Source organism: Acomys minous (genome assembly GCF_964271855.1).
Source record: "Acomys minous genome assembly, chromosome: 7".
In the NCBI taxonomy this organism is placed as follows: Eukaryota; Metazoa; Chordata; class Mammalia; order Rodentia; family Muridae; genus Acomys; species Acomys minous.
In genome coordinates, this window is record NC_140488.1 from 80803554 (window position 1) to 80829580 (window position 26027).

Consider the following 26027-nt stretch of genomic DNA (forward strand, 5'->3'; position numbering starts at 1 on the left):
CTCTGTTTGAATCTGAATTTTAATTTTGCTCATAAACAGTAATTCTAAGGCTTGTACATTATTTCCATGTGAAGGATTGCAGATTAGTTGGCCTGTAATATGATATCACCTAAAATAGGAAAAAAGGCTTAGTGTTGTTTGTTCCTGATGAAGAAAGCCAGTTTACTATATCCAATACTGACTCTGCCATTTGTCTGTAGAAATACTGATTTACCGTCTGGAGTTTCCAATGTTTACCTATAACTAAAAGAAAGAAAAATATAAGGTAATTGTAGGCTTAAGTAAACAGGTTTTTTTTTTAACATTACCATTACGAGAATGAGCTAGAGAACACTAGTTAATCTCATTTTGCTGATGAGTGAACCAAGACTCAGGATGTGTTCCATCCATAGAACATTCAGACTTTCACCCAGCTGAGTACCCAAGCATACTGCGAGACATGCCTAAATGGCACAGTGAATACCAATGCACCTCTTGCACTCTGAAGACCAAGACAAACTTCCATGTAGCAGCTGCACAAGAGTGCAATTGTATCATCGTCAAACAGCTGGATGTCTTTCCTCATACCTTCCTTTACCTCCTATCTTTCCTTCCAAGAGTGAAACACACACATACTCATACACCAAAGCCAAGTTAATCTTCTCCAGATTGTCTTTTCCTTCATATGTCATGAACATGCTCCACAATTGGAAGTCTATAAATATTTTTGTCTGCTGGGGATTGAACTCAGGGCCTCACAGATGTTAAGCAAGTACTCTAGCACTACGCATATAGCCAAACTTCTGAGAAGCCAGTGACTGACTATTCACTTGATCTTTTAATGTAAAATCAAAGTCTTAAACATGTAAACAACTAGCTAATCATTCTCCCTCACTTTATTAACTTTTTTGCCCAAGAATTTAATAGATGTACTGTTTTGTTAAACACTGGAAGCAGCCTACACTAACAAGGATTAAGTATGTAATGGTTGCAGAGAGGTTCCACCCACCAGCTGATGGAAACACAAGCAGGGACCCCCCAAACAATAGGCAGAACTCAGTGAATCCTGTGGAGGAGAGGAGGAAGGATGGTAGGAACCAGAGGGGTCAAAGAAAACACTCAGAATCAGCTAACCTGGACTCACAGGAGCTCACTGAGACTGAACCACCAATCAGGGAGATTACATGAGTCTAACTTAGGCCCTCTGCGTATGTGTTATAGCTCTGTAACTTGGTCTTCTTGTGGGATTCCTAACAGTGGGAGCAGGGACTGTTTCTGATACTTTTGCCTGCTTTGCTGACCCTCTCCTCCTGCTGGGTTGCCTAAGTATTGTTGAAACTTGATACGCCAAGTCTCCTTAATATCCCTGGCAGGACTGCCGTTTTCTTAAGGGCAACAGAGGAGGAGTGGATAGGGAGAAGTAGAGGGGAGAGACTAGGAGGAGAGGAGGGAGGGGGAACTGTGGTTGGGATGTAATACATGAGAGGATAAATTAATAACAAAATATTTTAAGTAAGCCATGGTAAAAGTATAGCCTAGAGATTAACTACTTAAATAAAGAAGGGGCAAAGTGGATCTACAAACACTACAGGGAATATATACAATAAATTCAGCTGAAGAAGCAATTTCACTTACTCAACACACCTAAACAGTGCTGCCTATGAGGTATTTTAACAAAAACTGGAGCCTAAATTTGACCAAGCCTTTAGATCCAACTGTCACTACATGGGAAATAGAGAAGGAAGGAATGAAGAGAAAACTGGAGCTGACACTAAATATAAAAGCCACCATTGAACATGACACATTTAAGACCAAAAACAGCCAAGGTTTTCAATGAATAAATAAGGAACTGCTGACTTTGCATTAGTATAGATGTCAAATGGAAACTGATGCTGGTTGATGGGTCATAGAGAGCAAATCAGGACCACTGCGTAGGAGTCACAAGGAAATACCTTTCACTTACTATAAGCAACAGCCTCCTAAACTATCAGAACTGTCCAAAGACAGCTGCGGTGGGAGGTTTCCTATCAATCAATGGAGATGTGAAAGGACAGAGCAAAAGGAGGTTCTGCTTGAGGCTGGGGCTGCTCTGTACAAACGCTCAAAGTGCTAGTACTCTCTGGCTCTCTAAAAACACAACGATAGCTGAGAAAGGAAAACCTCAAACTCAGAGTTTTTGTGAATTTTAAATAATAACTGATATACAATAATATAATACAACTATTTAAGATGAGCTGGAGTTGTAGTTCACTGGCAGAATGCTTTTCTGGCATGTGTGAAGCCTTACATTCAATCCCTGGTACCACACACACATATGAGCATTAAAAAAAAACACTTCTATTCACTGCAGGAAATGTGAAAAAATATAAAGTTACAAATAAAAATACACATTTAAATTTTCTATTATACCTCCTGGTCTAACAAAATACCATACTGCCTTTCTTCTTTATTTAGTAATTGTGGCTCTGGGCCTGCCATCCTAGCTACTCAGGAAGCTGAGGCTAGAAGATTGAAAATTCAAGGCCAGTCCAGGCAACTTTACAAAAAAGTCTCTAGAAAATAAAAAGGGAAGGGCTAGGGGTACAGCTCAGGGGTGGAGAGAGTGCTTGACCAGCATGTGTGAAGGCCTGAGTTCAATCCACTACCACAAAAAAAAAGAATGTGGACATATTCCCATGCAATTAAATATTACTAAAACAATAATCCTTTATAGATATATCATAACTAAACTATTTTCACACAGCTTAATATATCTAGGTTAGTTTTTAATTACATATAATTAGCAATCAGGAAATCACAAGTTTAATACATATACAAAGCAGGTGCTTGGTCAATAAATACATATACAAAGCAGGTGCTTGGTAAATAGATATTAAACAAACAGATTAAGAGTAATAGTAAGTTGAACTTAAGACCAAAAGAAATTGCATTGAGTTTCTAACCATTCTGGTTCTAGGGTATCTAAGAAGCACTGGCACTACTCAGAAAAAAATACAATTAAATAAGCCATGGCACATAAAGCCAGAACTTAAAGACAGAATGTAATATGACCCTTTATGTTTCCACACCAAGGTGAAAGTGCTATAATTAGTTAATGGACAGTAAGTCATTTCAACTAGCACTAACAACGCTGAAAATAACCAGAGGATTTGGGAGGGGTGCTCTTTTAGTATTCTTTACCTGATTAAAATGGGCAGAGCATGGAGTTTTCTACTTATTTCCAGGTGAATTCTTCACATTTCCTGACTTGTAAAACAAAATTGAGAACTTTAATGCAACTTGAAAAGAAATAGTGAAGCATTGCAAAGTATCTTCAGTATTTGGCTGAATAGAAGCATGAAATATTAATTTTCTTGGAAGGTGCCCAAACCATTTTATTGAAAGGCTGAGGTGGGGTGTCAAAGAACGGCCTGGGAGATACCAAATTCTCAGCTGGGGTTGCAGTTAGAGATGTTCAAGGTGGTTATAACGAAGGACGAGCCATTTCTTAGTAAACTGAAGGGATTAATCAGTTTCTTTCAGTGCCCTATGTGGAAAGTAACTTGGGCACAGGAAGAAAAAAAAACTATAGTACTTCTTATTTGATAGGTTCAGCCAAACAGTTGATTTCATAAAGAAACAAGATCAAATCAATAGTGAAAGGATTTCTAAGTTCCTAGAAGTTAGATTTATTACTGCAAGCCACTATCACTGCTGTAGAGGACTTGACAAAGAAAGCTTTTTGCATTCCCCACAAAGGCCAATTCATTAAACATACACTTTCAAAGAGGTTTAAATTGGACCACACCGATTCTACCTTGCCACCCTTGGAGAACATATAATTAGATCATGTCATCCATGAGAAGAAGTGTAGAAAAGTTTCCAGGGAGGAAAATTCATGTGCTAAATAGTTAAAGCTTTCCTTTCCTGTATGTTTTTTAAGACTTAGATTCTGAAATTTTGTTAACAAGACCAGCTTGGATATCAAAGATCGAAAGTCATGAGCTGGCAGTCTGAACAAGTCTAGGTTGCAGCTGGACAGGGCGTGAGGCTGTGCTTTCTGTAGACTAAACTCTGTGCAGGTGTCCCTGGAAGCCCTCTCTCGCTTTCTCATCAGCACCCGCAGGTGAAGAGGGGGATGAGAAAGCAGGAACATGCGACTGACTGTCACTAAACAGCATAGCTTCTGGGCAATTTTAAAGTCGACTGGAGTAGTTCAAAACTGTGCTCTCTGCATTGCTTGATGCCCATTATAGCAGCATAATTAATACTGTTCTCTCTTATTCACAAGAGTATCCTAGTTTGGATGTAAGATAATTATATGGTTACCCTATCTAGAGACCAGATCACTTTATAACGGAGTTCTGGGGAACAAGACCATATGCATTACTTGGTGGTTCAACATAAAATAAGAAGGCTGGCTGACAAACTCTGCAAGACCTAGTACTAGTGCTACATCCTCCCAGCATGGCTATCCCCCACCCCGCCCCACATGAGCACACATGTGAACACACACCTCACCACCGCCTACTGGGCCTTCTGCGTTTACCAAAGTTTGCCACGCTGCTTTCTGGGACATAATTTTGGCAAAAACACACTCCTTGCCCTAAAATAGTTAATCCCAAGTTTTGCTTGGCAAAATAATTATTCATCCTTCTCTCAACATTTTCTTCATACTTTGCCCTTCAATGTAGGTTACATTAGAACCTTGGAGTCACCCTCCCCATCCCACCTTCTTCCTGATTTGTATTATTTCCTTCATGTTGAGTCTTTCACCAACCTAGACTTCTCATGTGCGCACACTAGCCTGGAGCCTCCCGCCATACAGCACTCAAACACTTGTTGAATAAACAAATGGGACAGAGTAGAACCTAGGGATCTAGTGGGGATCTGTTCTTGAAGTTTAGGACCAAGCATGGTGTTACAAACCCTCCAATCCAAGCACTTGACATATAGAAAAAGGAGGAGTGTGAGCTTATGGCCAGTCTGGTCTACGTACAGAGCCTCAAAAAAAAAAAAAAAAAGAAAGAAAAGAAAGAAAGAAAGAAAAGAAAAGAAAAGAAACAAAGAAAGAGTTTGGGTGAGTGATTCATTTTTTTAAAAACACATATGAAAGTAAGATAACCTTAGCTAACTACTGGGTCTGCCATAAAAGCAACGCGGCTTCCCACCTAATTAAATACATTTACATCTCAATTAACCTACTAAGTTAACTTGCCAAGTATTTCTAATGATGTTCTTAGATATTCTACTATTTATACCTGCCAGTCTCACAACCTCAAAAAACAAAATGCCAAATTTACAAGTTTTTCAAAAGATCACTCAAGATGAAGAAAATAGGCAGGCAAAGCATGCCACTGTACAGATTGAGAAAAACAGTTCTGTTGCCAAGAATATGGCCTTCTTTACATACAGTTCACTTAGAGTAAAACAAATCAAAACAATATGTCACTAAAAAAAATACTGGGCCTACCCACCCTTGACCACATTTATAAGAGCTCTCTTGAGACAGCACCATGATCTCAAAGGAAATGACATTCTTACTCCAAAAAGCAGTTTATGACTTAATGACAAGCCAAAAATCTGTTTGCATTTTCAGAGAAAGTTTTCATTAAAAAATAATAATTTTCCTTATAATCTAATTTTAATGCAATTTGATTTTTTTTCAGTGCATCCTTACCATGATGCATTGAAACTTTGAACACAAACAACAATTTCTGTTAGCACAACTGAAACCATTTTCAAAAAAATCAAAACACTGGTTTCTAATTACTACCCACTATTACGTAAAGGGGGAATGCCAGTATGATGGGTAATCTTTATTTCAACCTGGGTAATCTTTATTCCTAACTGGATTTGGAATCACCTAGGAGACAGATGTGTGTCTGTAAGAGTGTTTCCAGAGAGCTTTTACTGAGGAAAGACGACCTACCCTGCATGTGGGTGGCATCATCCCATGGTCATGGTCTCAGGTCCCAGACTAAACATAAAGGAGAAAATGAGTGGGACACCAACATTCCCTGCTCTCTGCTTCCTCATCTGTTGAGATGTGAGGAAATGAGAAGTCACAGCTGACAGCCATTTCCAACACTATGCCTTTCCAACCATGATGGACAGTACCTTCAAACCAAGACCCAAAATAAATCCTCCCTCCCTTAAGGTGCACCTTATCAGGTATCTGATCTCAGTAATAAGTAACTAATACAGCCAGACAAACAGTGGGTCATAGGAGAGTCATAGGACTAGACAGAGAGCTTACAGTGCAGGCATGAATTTGTGAGTTTGAGTCCCAAAAGCCCTATTTTTTTTTAAATCCAGGAATTGTGGCATATGCTTGTAATCTCAGAAATGGGGAGGTGGCTCAGAGGCCAGCTAGCCTAGCCTACTTCAAAAGTCCCAGGTCAATGATAAACCCAGTCTCAAAGTAAAACAAAACAAACAAAAGAACCCAGGTGAACAGCACTAGAGGAATGGCGTTGTCCTCTGGACTCCACTCCCACAGTTGAGTGTGAAAGGCAGAACAATGGCTCCCAAAGGTGTCTGTATGTGAGGACCTGAGGCTGTGCCAGAGGAAGCATGCGCCAGAATTACCTCGGATTATGTGAATGAGCCTAGTTGAATTTGAAGAGTTAATAGAGACTAACAAGGAAGCAAAACAAGGTGGTCAGAGAGGAGAGCGTAAAAAGAAGACATACTACACTGCTGCTTTTGAAGACAAAGGAAGGGGTCAGCCTCAGGTGCGAGGCAGCAAAACAGACCTAGGTTTACAACAGCAAGGAGCTAAGTTCTGTCAACAACCTGAGAACAGAAAATCCTGTTCTAGGGCTTCTGAAGAGGAATGCAACCCTGCTGACACCTTGATTCAGTACTGGACTTCTGATCTACCGTGCAAAGATAATAAATCTGTACTGTGTTCAGCTTCAGTATATGTATTTGTTTCAGAGGCAATAGGAGACAATCCTGTGCTGTGAAATTCAGAATCTCTTCAGAGCCAAGAGTACTACTCGGTGGCAGAACACTTATCTACCTGTATGCAGCCACCATGAGAAAGCAGTATATATCTGTTAAGAGGTTTAGTCCCTACCACATAAAATTAAAAAGAAAGTAAGGACAATGTGGTAGATTTTCCATGAAGCGTAAGTTAGGTTGTTCTAAATGTGCTACGTCTTACATAACACTATTAGAATTTTTTTTAATTACAGGTAACTTTTTTTAAGGTTGAAAAGCAGACTTTCAGAATTTATTTATCCTGTTTGAAATTTTTTACTCATCAATTAACAACTCCCCATTTTTCCCCGCTCCAGCCTCTGGCAACCACCAGCAGTCAGTCTTTGTTTCTATGAGTTTGGTAACTCCATATACCTCACATAAGTGGAATCGCACGATAAACGAACTTCTATGGCTGGGTTATTTCAAAGGCAAATCTTTTAAGATCACAGGAATTACTCTCAACTAAACTTGTGTTTCGAGAGCTGAGACATCTTGAATGGAGGAAGAGAGTGTACAATGTTTACTCCAGTGGCTGCTTGCATTTTTCTGATGAGCCAGCAAAGGCTGGATAAAAGTTAAACAAAGCTCAGTTTTCATGTTTTCCTGATCTTTATATAATAAATTATTTCTGGCCTTTAATACTCATTTGAAAGTAACTTGTTTGAGATTTTTAAAACCTAGTGAAAAACAAAAATCTGACATTTACTGGGAAGATGGCTTTGTTTAGCAGATTATAAGAGAATCAGAAGAGCCATCAGTGGAGTTACCTGTGGTAGTCACCCATGTAATCCCAACAAGTGAGAAGCTGAAACATAAAAACAACCACATGGTCCAGGCTAGCCCAGATTACAAAGTAAGTCCTTGTCTTAAAAAAAAAAAAAGAGTGCAATCTGTGACTCTAAGGCCTGATATATAAAATTAGCTTCTGCCTCTGATCCTCAGATCTGAAACAAATTATTCTGAAAAGGTTTCAGATTAGCAATGGATAATCAAATACTCATGCTCTTATTAAATTTTTAAAATAAAACAATTATTAAAAAGTATCAGTAAATCAACTATTTAAAGAATGTGGTTACCAATAAAAGACAACAGCCATGCTTTTTGGTACACACCTGTAATCCCAGCACTCCTGGGAATGAAGCAGAGGACCCTAACTTCAAAGCCAGCCTGGACTACACAGCAGGACTTTCCTCACCAAAACAATGCAAACTAGAGTTATGTGCCCATACAGAGCTTATCAAAGAATCAAACATGAAGCAAGCAAGAAGCGTCTGGATTAGCTTGTCCTTTTGTAGGAACTGCAATCAGCCAAACCCATGTTAGAAATGCCATAAGCCAAATGTTCCAGATTCTTTCAACAAATAAAAATAATAAAAAGTAAAAAGACAAAAAAAGACTTGTAAATTAAGAATCATTTTTTAAAAAGGTAATTAGAAGTCATAAAAACTTGACATGGCTGAGCATGGTGTCACACACCTTTAATCCCTGCAAAGGCAGGCAGATCTTCATGGGTTTGAGGCCAGCCTGGTCTAGAAAGTGAGTCCAGGACAGCTAGGGCTGTTACACAGAGAAACCCTGTCTCAAACAACAAAAACTTGACATACTTGTACATGTCTTTAATCCTAGCACTTAGGAGGCAGAGGCAGAGAACTCTGAGTTCGAGGCCAATCTGGTCAACACAGTTCCAGGCCTGCCAGGGTTATATAGCAAGACCTTGGGGAGAGGGAGAGGGAGAGACAGACAGACAGACAGGCAAAGACTGAGACTTAAGTACTCAGTTGATAAAGCCATAAAAAAGGTAGCCAGGCATCGTGGCTCACACCTACAATGCCAGCACTGATGAAGCAGAGGTAAGATTACCAAAAGTTAGGAGCCACCTGAGTTACACAGTAAAATCCTGTCTCAAAAACAAAATGAGAAAGCTATTACAATCAAATCCAGGACAGCAGCTGCTTGTAGAAAGGTGGAGAGGGCTGTGCCTCAGATCAGTCCCACAGAGGGCTAAGTGGGAAGCTGGCTGATTCTATTTTTCATCTAAGATCATGGTTTACAAGTGTTTGCCTTTTAATAATTCACTTAGCTATAAAAAGGGGTTTAGAGGTTTGTAAAGGGCTAAAAGCTGTTAAGTAGGGAAAACTAGAGAAAGATGAGTGTGGGGTGTGTATTACGTCATATCACTATCAACAGTGAAAGAGCTTTCTTCGGTGTATTGTTATCACTGCTATTTATATAAATAAATCTCAATGTTCTTTGGAAATATATACTGAATTATACATAATATACAGAAGGTATAATGACTATATGGAACTTTAAATCATTCCATTAAAGAATATACGTGTGTATGTATGTGAACGAAATACATGTATTAAAAGCCGGTAAGACATAACGAATATTAATCAGTAAATCCAAGTGAACGGTGCTAGTTTTGCAGCCGTTTCATAGTTTTAAAACTTCTCTAGTTGGGTATGGTGACTCGTCTTTATTCCCAGCATTTGGAAGAGACAGATGGATCTTTGCAAGTTTGAGCTCAGCCTAGTCTATACAGTAAGTTACTGGACAGTCAGAATTACATAGAGAGACCCTGACTCAAAAAAAAAAAAAAAAAAAACACCACCACCACCACCACCAACAACAACAACAAAAAAACCTTTTCCAAAATAGACACTGGTGAATTATTTCTCTCTCTCTCCCAATCTTGAGTCAGCCTGGTCCACTACAAAGCCAGTCAAAAAACAAAAACACATACAAACCAAAACACCTGTTCACAGTTCTGTGTGCTAAGAACTACCAAACTACCCATCAACAGCAGTATTTTCCCACAGTTTACAAAAGTTAAAATAAATAAGGTACTGTCTTACTATTAAAGGATTATAGCAAAAAAAAACCTCAATTGATACAGCTAATATGTCTATACATGTTATATTTATAAGCCAAGATAAAGGAAAATTAAGCAAGCTGAACTGAGTGTTGGGGCCCCCACTTTTTTTTTCATTGTTGTGGTTTTCTTGTTCATTCGAGACAGGATTTCTCTGTGTACCCTTGGCTGTCCTGGACTCACTTTTGTAGACCAGGCTGGCCTCGAACTCACAGCGATCCACCTGCCTCTGCCTCCCAAGTGCTGGGATTAAAGGCGTGCGCCACCATGCCCAGCTCTGGGGGCCCACACTTGTAATCCTAGCACTCAAAAGATTGAGAGAGGAGGTTCAAGAGTTCAAAGTTATCCTCAGCTATATAGGTGAGTTCAAGGTCAGTCAGACAACATAAAAACATGGCTAAAACAAACAAGAATATGCAAGATCAACCATAGTGCTGTAATATATATATACATAGTTGAACAAAATTAAAAGCTCACAGAAAAACGAGGCAACAAAAAATAAAAAATTTAAAAATGGGACTGAACAGATGGCTCAGAGGTTAAGAGCACTGACTGCTCCTCCAGAGGTCCTGAGTTCAATTCTCAGCAACCACATGGTGGCTCACAACCGTCTATAATGTGATCTGATGCCCTCTTCTGGTGGGCAGCCACAGGTGTGGGCAGAACATTGTGTACATAATAAAATAAATAAATCCTTTTCAAAAAATTAAAATTAAAAAACACATTTTAATTAGTGGTTCCCTCTGGGAGATAGGCATGGCCTTGGTAATTTCCTAGTTCTGAAGACAGGTAGATGATTTATACATGTGAGGCTATATTGTTGGATTGGAAACTATATATGTGTATCATATATTCTTTTATAGAAAAAAAAACACAAACCATGATGTGATAGCAGTATTTCTAGATACAACTATCTTTACATTTTAGACAGTTCCTTTTAGCTGAAGCAGATAACCTAAAGTGACCAATGTCAATGATAAAACGAAATATACCCTTACCTTAATAACTACTAGAAGATAAAATGCAAACTTTTAGAATCAATTCCTAAAAGGGAGCTGGGATATGGCAGAACAGCAAAATGCCACAGACGTTGAGAATGCCATAGTTATAAGGATAATACAGCTAAGAACCAAGCTATTGCTGGACAGAGAGTAAACCTGTAAGCAAAGCTACCTGGGAGACTGAGGCAGGAGAACAGTGTTTGGGGTACCAGACTCTCCTACATGAAAGGATTGTCTCAAACAAAACAAATTCTGGCCATCATTCACTCCATTTTAATTTGTATGTGTACAAATGCACATGTGCACAGTATACCTGCACACGTGCGTGCGTGCGTGAGTGCGTGCGTGCGTGTTCCTGCATGAGCGCATGCCTGCATGAGTGTGTGCCTGCGTGAGTGCGTGCGTGTTTAGGTCAGAGGAGAACACCAGGTGCCATTTGCTCATTTCTGAAGACCCAGTCTCTCACGGGCCTGGAGCTCTCCTATTAGGCTAGGCTGCTTGTCTAGTGAGATCCAGGGATTCCACAGTGCTGGGGTTACAAGGGCGTATCAGCATACTTAGTTCTTTTTATGCGGGTTCTAGGGATCAAACTTGGGTCTTCATGCTTGCAAGGCAAGCATTTTACTAAATTATCTTCTGGGTTGCATTTAAGATTTTAGGTTCCTCCTTTAAACATATTATCCATTAATTTCTTTGACTGTACACAACCAAAACTATGTACTACAGCTATGATTACAGTACAAAAAAAGTCAAAATTAGAAGAGAGTTAACTGAGACTGGTAGTTACACTTAACTTGAAAACTTCTAGCTGGCAGTGGTGGCAAACACCCTTAATCCCAGAACTTGGGGTACAGAACCAGGCAGATCGCTGAGTTCAAGCCCATTCTGATCTACATAGTGATTTCCAAGATGATTAACTAGGGTTACACAGAGAAATCCTGTCTCAAAAAAACAAAACAAAACAAAACAAAACAAAAAACAAAAACAACTTCCAAACAAGCAGAAGACAAAAAGTGGCCCTTTATGAAGTGTGCCATGTCCCACTCCCCCAGGTTCCCTTCGAAAAGCCAGGCTCTCTTGCTTTTGTCTGTGCCTTCCTCCTGGTACTGTATGGTTTGTTTCATATTTCAGTTGTATACTCCATCCCCTTTGATATATTATAAGTTATTTGAAATATATTTATTTGATATTCAATGAAGATAATGCAGGCATAATACTCATACTCATATAAAATAATAATAGTAAATTAATTAAAAGAAATCCTCCCCAAATGATTAATATGCATAATGAAAAATAAACAAATTAAAATAAAAAATAAGAAAGAAAGTTCTCCTACAAAGAGGTAACTGATTAAGACTTTAACCATTTTTTTCTGTTTTCCATTTATTCTCAACTGCAAATAGCTTTGAACCATGCTGTCTTTCTACTTGGCAATAACTAGTATTTGATAAAATAGCTAATAAAAATGTACTTGCAGTTTAAAAAATATCAAAAGACCTCTGGAAACCATGAAATCTAACAAGGTGCTGGGGGCATCATAATATATCATCAGAAAAAAAGAACACTGGATTATAAAAAAAAAAAATTCTGAAATCTAAGTCTATCAAACCTTGAGCTAATATGGCCTCCTACTATTTTTCACCTAAGACTTATAAAAAAATATCTAACATAGCTGGGCACAGTGGCACAGGCCTATAATCCTAGAACTTGGGGAGGCAGAGGAAGGTGGATCTCTGAGTTTGAAGCCAGCCTGGTCTACTGCTTTGTCCAGGACAGCCTGGGTTAGACAGAAAAATCCTGCCTCGGGGAGCCAGGGGTTGGGGGGTGGCAGGTAAGGGGAGACTAACATCTTCAAAATCAATAGAATCAATTTTACTTCCTCTTGTTGAGGGCAGCCATCAGGAGAAGTATGCTTGCTGGGGAAAATACATGGAAGAGCACTATGAAGTGCCCATTAACTCTGAGAAAGGCAGAGGTGTAACAGACAAAACAGAATGTAGACACATAATGATGAACTATTGACTTATTTAACTTCTATTTTATGCATATGGGTATTTGCCTACATATATGTCTGTGTACCATTTGCACACCTGACACTCAGAAAGGCCAGAAGAGGGATCTGGAGCACCTGGAACTGGTGTTACAGATAGTTATGAACTGTCATGTAGGAATTGAATCTATATCCTCTAAAAGAGTAACCAGTGCTCTTGAGCCATCTTTCCAGCCCCCAATGATGAGCTATTTAGAAATCGTTACCATCTGACTCCAAAAGAACTTGTATAAAAATCTATGAATAGCTTTAAATGCCCCAGGTTTATCATATTTTTTCTTCCTTTTTTTCATTTACCACAAAATGCTGGTCTGTCTAATTTGTTCCAACCATAGTTCTGCACTCCGTTGAATTCTCTGAGCAGTCTGAGAAAGGTGTTTCCGGGTTAGGGTTAGGGTTAGGGTTAGTGTTAGGGTTAGGGTTAGACCTTTGCTTTTATGTTTATGCATGTCTACAGACATCACAGCAACCTACAGAGGCTCCTAGAAAATCCCCCTCTAAAGTTAGTATGTCCTAGTCTGTGGTTGCACCACAGCCCAATAAGTAGTAGATACTGATTTGGTCTCATTTGTTATCAGAACATTTGCGATGCTGAGGCAGGAGGGCTGCTGTTTTCGTTGTTATGTTGAATGGTACCGGGATTTGAATATGGGGCCTTGTGCATGCTAGGTATGCACTCTAACAATGAACTATATCCCCCGTCCATAATAAGAGAGCTAGTTTAATTGGACTCAAAAGGGACTAAATCCATTATAAACTACCAGTATAAAAATCAGTCTTGAAGCTGGCCCAGTGTTTAAGAGCACGGGTTCTTGCAGAAAACCCAGATTCAATTCCCAGCACCTACACGTGCCTCACAACCATCCTTAACTCCAGTTCCAGGGAATCTAACACCTTCTTCTGACCTCCATGGGTACCAAACACACATGTGGTGCACAGACACATATGCAGACAAAACACTCATAAAACAAATCTGAAAGCAATTTAAAAATCAGTCTTAGGATTACACTAAAAGTTGTTTATGTATACAATAATTTAGTCTGTAATATTACGGCAATCCCTGATTTTTACACACTCACACATATATGTACGTCTGTGGTGCCTTGTGCATGCTAAGCTCATTTTTTTCCTACTGAGCTACAACTCTAGTGCATTTATTTAAAGGCATTTTGATGAGTGTATATTAATGATACAAAATAAGGGGCTTCATTATGACATTTTCATGCATATATTTAACTAACTTTGATCATATTTGCCCCTGTTATATATTTTATAAGAGTATTTTCTTTTTAAACAATTGGAGTCAAATAAACTATACTGCAGAAAGTATGTTAACATAAGAAGCCCAGTTCGCCCTTAGCTAGGTCTCTGAACATGCAGGAGGCAGGATGCCTTGTTCTATACCGAGCCTTCTTTTTTCTTGTTGTTGTTGTTTTTGTTTCTGTTTTTCAAGACAGCCCTGGCTGTCCTGGAACTCACTCTATAGACCAGGCTGGCCTCAAACTCAGAGATCCGCCTGCCTCTGCCTCCCTGAGTGCTAGGATGAGGTGAGAGCCACCACCACTGGGATGAGTCTTCTGTATCAAAAAAGAGTATTTCTACAGGCCACATACAATCAGCTATGTGGCCACTAGGACAGTTGAACAGTGGTGTGACCTTATGATGACACAACCCCCTCTCTCTGCTACTCATCTACCTGATGGCATAAAGAATCAGCCTATCACTACTCCCCTAATGTCTCAAAGCTACATCCTCAGATGGGAGATGAACAAATATTACTAAAGGCAAGAAAAGAGCTTACAATTAAGTGTAAAATCAAGGAAGGGTATATGTCTCAGTTATGTGTTTTTTCCCTGCGGACATAATATATTCCATTTGAATCCAGAGCTTTTTTTCTATTACTTAATTGTTTTGTGTATGGATGTTTTGCTTGCAGAGATACATGTGCACCATGTACATGCTTGGTGCCTTCGGAGGCCAGAAGAAGCAGATTTCCCTGGGAACAGAGTGACAGACAGTTGTTAGGCCACCACGTGGGTGCTATGAATCTAATCCAAGTCTTCTGGAAGAACAGCCAGTGCTCTTAACCACTGAGCCATATTGCTCCAGCCCCAAGTACTTTTAATCAAATTTATTTTTGTGTGTGTGCATGAGTATGAACATGAGTGCATGTGTGTCTGTGTGCGTGCATGCGTGCATGTGTGCATGTGCGTGTGCGTGTGCGTGTGTGTGTGTGTGTGTGTGTGGCGGGGGCCAAGGGGTTAGAGAACAACTTGTGGGAATGAGTTCTCTTTCCACCATGTGGGTTGACAGGACCAAACTCAGGTCAGCAGACTTGGCAGGAAGCACCCCTCTACTCATCGGCCGTGAATCCATTTATGGTACAACTTCTAGATAATATGGTACACTCTGAGAAAACTGTATATAGAAAGGAATAGGAATTACAGTCTAAGGCTGCATTGGGATGCATTTTGGGTCACCATTTTTTACCTAATATTAATATCCAAATACTCAGACATTCTACTGTTCTTCCAAAAAGGACACTAAAAACTCTAAGTAGGAGATATAACAGCCAACAGAAGAAGCAATTAAAAGAATGAGGTCAGTTAAGCATTTTACAAAACCTTAGAAGAACCACTTATTTAAACCAAAAGGAAGATAATGAAAATGCTTCTCACCTTCTGAAAATGTTCCTTCCACAAGCCTTCGACAACTATGTATCCTTGTAATCCCCACTCATATAACTTCTCCCCGCTGACCTTGAAACACAAACAGAAAAGATAGATGAACAGCACATTTGTGAATGGTAAAATAGAGAAAATAGAGAATCTTTTTTACATTTCTAAATATATGAGGAGGAGATATTGTAGTGTGTGTGTGTGTGTGTGTGTGTGTGTGTGTGTGTGTGTGTGTGTGTGTAACTACTACAGGAAATCTTGGGACACATCCACTAAACCTGCATAGTATGCTGGGGATTATAGTTCAGTGGTAGAGGCACTTGCCTAGGAAATATCCTGGCTTCAATCTCTAGTACCAGAAAAGAAAAAGAAAAGAGATTTCTACCTCAGTTTGGTGGCTCACATCTATAATTTCAGCACTCAGGAGGCTGAGGCAAGCAGATTGCTGCAAATTCAAGGCCAGCCTGAACAAGACCGTGGAATCCTGTCTCACAAGCAGAAAAGCATAAAAATAAAAACTAAAAGTTGAAAAAGAAAAAAAATTTAAAACTTAAGGTAGGAAAAAGGATAAAAAGAAAAATAGTCTGGTTACATATAGCTATCGCTTTAAATGAGGAATCCGAGGGACATAGTGTTGGGCTGGGCTGGCTCAGAGCCCTCAGAGCCTGGTTCTCATGACTGCACTGCTGCCTCTTCCCAGGACAGCATTTCCATGCGTGGCTCATTATGCTTCTAAGCTGAAGAGGACAACAAAAGCCCAAGCCTGTCTTCCTCTTGCCAGTTTCCCCAGGGATTCTATGTGTATAGTACCACCATGTAAAGCTTGTTCTCAAATAGCTTGACATCTGAATCACCTGGACGCCCTGCTAAAACACAGATGGCCAGTCCACATGCTTGTACTGCCTAGTTCATAGTCCGCGGTGGAGCCTGAGAATTTGCCTCTCTGACAAGTTCCCAGGGGATGTTGATACTACTGATCTTAAGGCCATGCTTGAAAACCCTGTGGTCTATCTTTACCCAAGTTATCCACCAACTGTGATCTACCTACTTGCCATGATAGCATCAAACTGCAGTCTAAAGAGTAAGAAAAGGATAGTTAACTGAGAACCTCAAATCGGACCTCCACACCAGAGGAGAGACCATATGCCTCATGTCTCAATAAGATAACTGAGTCTGGCGCCAATACCAAGGAGAAATCACAGTCTGTACAGACAAGGCCAGTGAGGGCAGGCTGAAAGTAGCCTGTAATTATCAGCTTTGGAAGTTGAGTCTTTAGATTTCTTCGTAAGTATATAAATGCTATCTTAAATTTCCATGGATTAATATTTGCACTAGTATTCATTCTCTGAACATTGACATTATTGACATGAGATTAATAGTGAGGAGAAATTTCTAAATTGGCTATGAAATAAATTTGTTTGGTGTTATAAGAAATGCAAAACAGGGGCTGGAGATATGGTACAGCAGCTGTTCTTCCAGAGGACTTGGGTTCAATTCCCAGCATCCATGTGGTAGCTCACAATTATCTGTAACTGTAGTTCCAGGGGACCTGACAAAATACCAATACATATAAAATAAAAATAAAAGTTTTTTTTTAAAAAAAAGAACTGCAAAATAAAATAAACCAGCACACAAAAGCTGGAACAAAGAACATCCTTGACTACTGGGTCTGACTCACCTGGGCAACGGAGATGGCTTGTTGTGGGTAATAGATAGAGGCACCTAATCCCATGAAAAAAGGAGGATACACCAGCTTCTTTATTTTTGAACCTGACCAATAAAAAGTGGTACACATCATCAGATGATTTGATATCCTTACTCTCACAGTTTGCTTTATACTTTTAATGCCAAACAAGATATCTTTGGCCCTAAATTGAGATATTAATAGTATACAACAAAATAAATCGCTACTTTTTTTATAGCTCTTCAATATAATTCATACATTTCACCCATTAAAAATACAAAATACAATGTGTGGCTGGTCTTTGTTTCTTTATAGGTTGTTCTTTTTCCCACCCTTTATCTCCCTGGCTTCATCCCCTATAACCAATAGGAGAGAAAGGACAGAGAGAAGAAAGAGAGAGATAAGACTTCCCCAAATCTAATTTATTTCATATTTCTTATTTGCTTATAGCTGGTCTTTGCTACTTTGTGGGTTCTTCTTTTTCCCACCCTTTATCCCCCTAGTTGCTGCCCCCATTACTAGAAAGAAGAGAAAGAAGACTAGAATGAAGATAGAGATTCTTTCCTTTTCTTTTCTTTCCTTTCCTTTTTTTTTTTTTTTTTTTTTTGAGACAGGGTTTCTCTGTGTAGCCTTGGCTGTCCTGGACTCACTTTGTAGACCAGGCTGGCCTTGAACTCACAGGGATCCGCCTGCCTCTGCCTCCCAAGTGCTGGGATTAAAGGCGTGCGCCACCACATCTGGCCCGAGATAGAGATTCTTGAACTAATTTCTTTCTTCTTGCTTCTTCTTTGACCTAACTACTAACAAACCACAAGTAACCCCCCTGAACAACCAACAACCACCCACCCCACCTCTCAGGGCCCTAGCATTTATATACACTGAAAAGTTCCCAGCATTCCAAAGGTCACACAATCGCAGAAACTATCTGCAGCTGGCAAAACTACACCTGTGCTAGAGCATGGGGCAAATTATAGTCAGCTACTGCAAAACAGCCCCATAACCACATACCTGGGATTAAAACAAAAAACATTTTTATTTCTGTTTTTAAAGAAATCATAATTTCAGAATTCTCACTGCAACAATGACTTACTGTATTCACAAAGCTGTGTAACCATCATCACAATCAATTCCCTCATTCTCAAAATAAGGCTAAGGGAAACCTATTTTTGATCTCTATGGATTTGCCTCCTCTAGTAACATCATATATATGGAAACATATAAAGTGTGATTCTTTGTGACTAACTTCCTTCCCTCTACAAATATTTCAACAGAGCCACCATTAATTAATTAAGGCAATATAACCTAAATTGGCCTACAGGTATGTACCCCATCTACCTTTTTTCTAGGTTTTGTTTGTGTCAATTTGCTTTTAGAGATAATCTCACTATGTAGCTCAGACTAATCTTGAACTTGTGACTTTTCTGCCTCTGCTTCCTATGTGGTAGGATTACAGGTGTGAGATGACAGTGTTAGGACTACCAGCATACCCAATTTGAGAACACTATTTCTAAGGGAACAGAAAAAAAGTTTTTTTTTTTTTAAAAATAACAGCATTTTTGTTTCTAGGGTTTGACTTTTTAAAGCAATCTAAACACCTTCTAATATAAACACAAAAGACAATTGCTCCTTTCCTCGCCTTCCTGAGATTTCATTAAAACAGCAGTTAAGAGAATAACCTCATAAGGAAGAAAAAATGTACAGAGTGGCCACTGGTAGATAGGTAACAAGTCATCCAGGCTGGGGATGTAGGTCAGTGATAAGCCCTGGGGTCCATTCTCAACACAAAATAGTGTCAACTGTTAAGAATATAGCACAGTTGGTAGAGCACTTGCCTGGCATGTATGAGGCCCCAAGTTGTTCCCTAGCACCCCCCAACACACAAACACACACACACACACACACCCCAATTTTCAAAATTAAGTATGAATGGAAATGCAAGACCAGTTGGTACTGTCTTGAGGAAGGGCTGTGGCAAAGGAGGGAGTAGACCTTCCCCAGGCACAGATGGAAATGACTATGGGCAATAGAGAAAGTAACCAGGAAACATGACAGGAAGACAAATATAAGTCCTGTCCAAGGAGTGGGTGACCCCTTTCTTCCCTCCATGCCAGCCCAGTGTAAAACTACTCCTGGAAGTCATGACAGAACAATGTTAAAAGCAGGGCAAAGTCTCTCACTAAAAAAAAAAAAATTATCATGAACTTTATGCTGAGAACCAACAATGCAGACACACACACACATACACACACACACACACACACACACACACACACACACACACACACACCAATGCTAGTGCTTAAGAGTAAAGACCTAGGGTAGAGAGATGGCTCAGCAAGAGATGGCTGTTCTTCCAGAGGACCAGGTTCCAATTCCCAGCACCCAAATGTGGCTTAAAACTCTCTGTAACTCCAGTTTCAGGGATCTGGCATCCACACACAGACATGCACATAAATACCAATTCACATGAAATAAAAATAAATATTTTTTTAAAAAAGAGCAAAGACTTCCTCCATACAAGGTCAGCTCCCATCCACCTTACCCTAACATAGAACCTGCCTACCAGCAAGCCATATCTACACACAATGTTCTTACTAGCATTTCAATTGCCTCATTCTGAAACATGACTGGACAACCAGGGATCAGCAGACATTGGAGGAGAGCCTGCAACATAAAAGGAACATCCAGACAACAAGACCTCATGGAAATGACCAAAGGAAAATATTCATAAGGAATAAAATAAGCAAGAAAATATAAGGCATACTACAGTCACTTAGAATGAACTCAATTATTAACTAAAAGCATTCAGGAAGGAAATAGAAAGCAAATTTTCAAAGAAAAAGCAGATACGCATGACTCTTGAGCTAAAGAAGACACACCACCAAATGTCTTACCAGAGGTTATAAGCATCTGTGTGCAGTCAGCATGCCATAGAAATTCAAAACACTGAAGATTGTAGATGTTTCTTTTAAAATCTATTTTTATTTTGGTTTCTTATATCTCTTTCTCCCTTTCAACACCCCAATGAGTGTAGAAGAGAAAGGTTAATGAGGAAGAGGGGCCTATTTCTCTTCAGCTACTTCCTGCTGTTTAGGGTCCTTGGGTTCTTTGAGACAATACCAATCTCCATTGTCAGGATATTCAGCCAGCAACAGCAAATCCAGCAGCAGCCTTCTCTTCCTCCTCCTCCTCCAAGTGTTCTTCTCGCAGCCACCCTTTCTCTCTCCCTGAACTCTATTTATACGCCTCAGAGTACTCCGAATTAAACTAACTGCAGCTGGCAAAAATCACGCCCCACACAAGGCAATTATCAGCTATTGGACAAACTAAAGCCCAAACTAAAATTCCACACTTGGGATTAAAACAAAAACATGTTTACATAACATAACCGAGGTTTTTAAAGAAACCAAAACTTGCATTACAGAAGATCCTCAAATTTACTAAGATTAAAAAAAAAAAGGAGAAGCAACAAGTATCTATACTGGCTATTCACTCTGCCATCTGCAATCCAAACTGTCATGAAGAACAGACATAAAAGGTTTTGGGAAGTTTGTCTCCCACATAATACACTTTTTAAAAAACATGTAGTTCAAAAAACAAGGCTGAATACTCAAAAAGGTGACATAGAAACCAGAAAAAGGCACAATATTGAGCATGAAAAGTCCATGACAACAGTCGTGTTAAGTCTCAGGCCAGGTTACAGGATGGAACTGGGAGAAAAGTGGACTACATACGACAAACAGCAGGATAGTAAGTTTGGAGAAACCTAACAACAAAGTGACACAGGAAAATGTGCAGGAACTTATTTCTCAGGTGAACCAAGGTTGGCACCGGGACAGTGTTCACCCTCCGGACTCTAAAACAATACCTTGTGCACAAAGAGGGAAGAGTTCTAATAGTAGAGCAATAAGTATAAAACCACGGTCTCTTTTATGGTGGTCAGATTACAGAGTTCTTTGTTGGGATATTTCTATATTGAATTTTTGTTTTGTTTGAGAGAATTTCACACAGTGAGCCAGGCTGGCCTGGAATTTACTATGTGGCACAGATTGGTCTCAAGACAGTCTTCTTGCACCTTGGCCCCTTAAATGCTGGAATTACCACATTAAGCTTCTAATCAGAACTTTTGTAATATCTGCAGTTTTAGGCCATGAACATTTATTTTACAACTAGCAAAACTCCAAACAGATCATGAAAATAATCTCATGCTGAGCATGGTAGCGCATGCCTGTAATCCCAGCATTTGGAAGTCAGAGGCAGGCAGATCTCTGTGAGTTCAGGGCCAGCCTGGTCTACAAAGTGAGTCCAGGACAGCCAGGGCTACAAAGACAAAGCCTATCTCAAAAAAATTTTTTTTAAATCTCTTCATAGTGAAGCCTTTAATTACCATTATTGTTTTGTGATATGGTAGTAAAATAAAGTAATATTTTCTGGTGCTTGGGATCCAGCCCAGGGCCTCAAGCATAAAAGCATTCCGCCACTGAGCTATACACTCCAGCCCCAAGTATCAGAAATACTTACTAGCTTCTTTCATTTTAAGCATTTTTAAAGTTTTTATATCATCACTAACTGAAGATGTGACACCTAAAGAAGTTAATAAACTAGTAAATCACTGTCCTACTTACTGTGATTAATACCCTGGTCATAACATTAAACATTTTTTCCAGTTGTTTTCAAGACAGGGTCTCTCTGTGTAACAGAGCCCTGGCTGTCCTGGACTCACTTTGTAGACCAGGCTAGCTTTGAACTCACAGAGATATGCCCACCTCTGCCTACCATGTGCCAGGATTAAAGGAGTGCGCCACCATAGCTGGCAACAGTTAAACATTTACAAACAGTTTGTCAGGTATGAAAAACTTTGAACAGAATTTCACTCTTTCTGTACCATAGAGCAACAACAGATATTTGAACAAGAAAATGTGCTTCTTAAATATAACTAATCTCTTTTTCTTACAAAGAGGATAAAATTTCTATGTATGTTTAAAATCAAATATAATGGAGTAAACAAGCACATGAATCATATATTAAGAAGTCCACATTCAGGAACCAACTTATCTAAAAACTATTAAATACAGATAAAAGCCAAACATATATCCCATCTCTCTCATATGAACTGACTGGGGGAGAACCTTAAAAACTGCACCTACCTCTAGCCAAAAGGAGTCCAACAAAACCAGCAAAACCAATAACACCGAGTCTTGGGAAAAATCCATGAGGTGCATTTTGAAGATACTCGTAGTTGTCTACAATGGAATAAGATTGGAAAATAACTCCATAAATTACTCATTAAAATCAAAAGCAAGTCTCATATATAACTAGAACATACAGTACCAAATGTTCCCCAACCACAAATTCTTTGCTTTCTGTCTGCTAAAACATATTTGTTTTTTTGTTTCATTTAGTATGAGAGTGGCCTTGAACTCAGGAACATGCTGTTTCATCCCCAAGTGCTGGGATTACCAACTCAGCTCACACCTTTTTTTCTTAAAATTAATTTTAACATATACATTTATATTATTACACACGAATAAAGTAAACTACATACAGCAGGAAGAACCATGAGACAATCAGGGGTTATATGAGTAGTTCACACTTCTTTAAAGACAGTCTTGCTATATGGTCCAGGCTGAATTTAAACTTGCTTTGTATCCTAGACAAGCCTAGAACTCACAATCCTGCTTCACCTTCTGAGTGACAGGACTACAGATACACAACACCAGGGCCAAATGTGCCAGTATTTCTTTTCAACAAATTCTTTCAGGAAGCAACAGAAATCAACTCAGAAAAACAAGTATCCTTTGCCATCTGAACTCATTATTTGACTCAACAACAATATATCTGGATAATGAAAGAAAACTGTAATATACATTGTGCTGCCTAGATTTTTGTGAACTTGACACAAGCAAGGATCATCTGTGAAGAACCTCAACTGAGTAAATGCCTCTATCAGACTCACTTGTAGGCAAGTGTGAAGGACAGTTTCTGGATAAATGGCTGATGATGTAGGAGGGCCCAACCCACTGGGGGTGGAGCCACCCATGGGAGGTGGTCCTGGGTGCTCTAAGAAAGCAAGCTGAGTGAAAAGACCTAAGAAAACTCAGCCCTAAATGGGATGTCTCTATTAAACCTCTTCTCTCAGGGAACCCCACCAAAGTGGAGTCAGAAAGAAGGTAAGAGGCCAGTGAGGATGGAGGACACCAAGAAAACAAAGTCCTCTAAATCAACATGAGCAAAGTTCATATAAATTCACAAAGTGAGGCAGCATGCATAGGGCCTGCAAAGGTCTGCGCCAGGTCCTCTGCACATGCATTACGGCTTCCAGTTCAGGATTTTTATGGAATTCCTGAGTGCACAAACAAGTGGGTCTCTGATTCTAGTGCCTTCTCTTGGGCTCTTTTCTCTCGGTTTGTCTTTTCAGTTTCCAATGTGCTCATTTTTGTTTTAGCTTATTATATTTTAATATTATCTTTTAGAAACCTGTTTGTTTTCTAGTGAGCCAGAGAGTGGATCCAGATGTGAAGGGAGGTGCAAAGGAACTGGGAGAACAGAGGGAAGACAAATTGTAATCAGGATATATTCTGTGGAAAAAAAATCTATTTTCAGCAAAAAGAAAAAGAAAGCAGGATGAGCAAGCCTTGGGGAGCAAACCAGTATGGAGCACTCGTCCAAGGCCTCTGCTTCCATTCCTAGCCTGACTGCTTTCCATGGTGGGCTAGGAAACTGTAAGCTGGAATAAACCGTTTCCTCCCCCAGTTGCTTGGTCATGGGTATTTTATCACAGCAATAAAAAGCAAAGTAGAACAAAGTTGATGATACAAATAAATAACCACTCTTGGTGGTGATGGAATTTAATAGTTTAGAAATAAATACAACAGAGCAGGACACGGTGGTGCACACCTATAATCCCAGCACTTGGGGAGGCAGAGGCAGGCGGATCTCTAAATTCAAGACCAGCCTGGTCTATAAAGCAAGTCCAGGACAGCCAGGGCTACACAGAGAAACCCTGTCTCAGAAAACCAAACATAAATACGTAAGTAAAATGGATAGATACAATAGTGAGCGTACTCATGAAATAAACAGTACAACACATGACCGTGTTTGCCATACCCAAGCATATCTGAGGACTTGGATTTGCATGATGCCTCCCACTCCTATCTATGGAGCCAGAGGCACAGTGAATTAGAACCCACCTGGGCACTGTCTCCTCAGGCAGGCTCATCCGAAGCTCATCAGCACAGACTCTGCCTCCATCTCTAAAGCTCCAGCAGATGAGAGTCTCTGCACCACTTTTGCTATCTCACCCTTGGGAACCCTGGGTTTCATCTTTCATGTGTATGCTTTCTGTCTCCCCACACTGAATATATGTTCCTTTCATGGTAGATTGCTTAGACTTATATGTTACCTTCTCTCAGCGGTAACAGAGACTATTTATTCAGCAGGTACAATGTCACATACATATGAACTTGTCATAGTGAAACCCATTACTTTGTATGCTAACCTTAAAATTAATAATTAAAAAAGAATACTGCCAAGAATTGATTAATACCAGATGAACTAATAAATGACTTAAAGCTAGGTCATAATTTAGAAAGCGCTCATTCTCTCTCAACTTCATCCTTAGCCCTCCCTATGTTTATAATTCTTCCTGGAAAAGCCAGTACTAAGTCCTGTCTCTAAGCATTGATTACACTGTGCCTGCTGTGTGGTTTGCTCTCCAGAGTCCCACCCCTACATTTTAATTAACACTGCTAACATGGATAACAATGCTCCTTGAAGATTCACCTTTAGAAAGCCTTCCCTGACTGCTCCTATCTCCTCAATCTCTTTTTAACCAGTCTACTTCCTCTCAACCTTATTAAATCTCTCTGGTTTTGAAATAATATTAAAAGATTTATTATGTGTATATCTCAGCGATTGTTACTATCACTTCTATTGTGGATGGGGTTGGTTACTATGGGTGAAGGGGGGTTACTGTTTGGTTTTAAGACAGGGTAATGCTATGTGGTCCAGGCTGGCCTCAATTCTGTGATCTTCCTGCCTTCATCTCCCGAGAACCCATCACAGTGCCTGACTTGACCATTGTCTTAATCAACCTTGATCATCAATGCCTGATGATGACTCAACAAATGTACTCTGACTGAATATTACCAAACAAGAGTCACTAGTTTTATGCCCCTGTAATGCCAGATACATGCTAATTTTTGTTTTCCTGGATTCTCTGGGAAATAAAGTAATCATTTTAAACATTACTATAGGGTTTGTGTTGTATCTGTATTAATTCCCATCTGGTCTTTTGTTTAGTTTGATTTTAACCTAGCTTTTACTTTCTATTTGATTTTAACCTAGCTTTTACTTTCTATCCCTTTTTTCGGGGTGATTTGAGGCAATTTCAGACATTCACACAGCTTAGTTGGCAGGAAGATACCCAGAGGAGTTTGGTTAGCTGAGCCAAAGGAAGCAAATGAGAAAGAAATGGAAAAGAAGACATGTTTTAAGATCACACCTGAAGCCAGAACCTAGCTTCTGATAACATGCCTTAGCTATGATTGCTGGAAAACAGCCTCACAGTCTTGACAAAATGGAATGCTTCTTAAAGAGTCTTTGTAGTCGGGCCGAGCATGGTGGCACACTCCTTTAATCCTAGCACTCAGGAGGCAGAGGCAGATGGATTTCTGTGAGTTCGAGGCCAGCCTCATCTACAAAGCAAGGCCAGGATATCTGAGGCTACACAGAGAAACCCTGTCTCAAAAAACAAAAAGTCTTTGTAGTAACTCTGTGTTCAGGAAGAGAA

At 39.6% G+C, this 26027-nt stretch overlaps 1 protein-coding gene across 2 annotated transcripts in view; it reads right to left on the bottom strand.

The window, feature by feature from the left end:
* Position 1: 1 nt before the first annotated feature.
* The window catches only part of APOO (apolipoprotein O), a 49115-nt gene continuing 23089 nt past the window's right edge, over positions 2–26027 (bottom strand). For both annotated transcript variants that reach the window (XM_084789360.1, XM_084789361.1), the window contains 5 exons: positions 22384–22479; positions 17231–17322; positions 15553–15633; positions 3160–3225; positions 2–243 (listed from right to left, as the gene is read on the bottom strand). In XM_084789360.1, coding sequence (XP_084645486.1) covers positions 3190–3225; positions 15553–15633; positions 17231–17322; positions 22384–22479 — 305 coding nt within the window. In that variant the 3' untranslated portion in view covers positions 2–243; positions 3160–3189. The remainder of the gene's footprint in view (positions 244–3159; positions 3226–15552; positions 15634–17230; positions 17323–22383; positions 22480–26027) is intronic.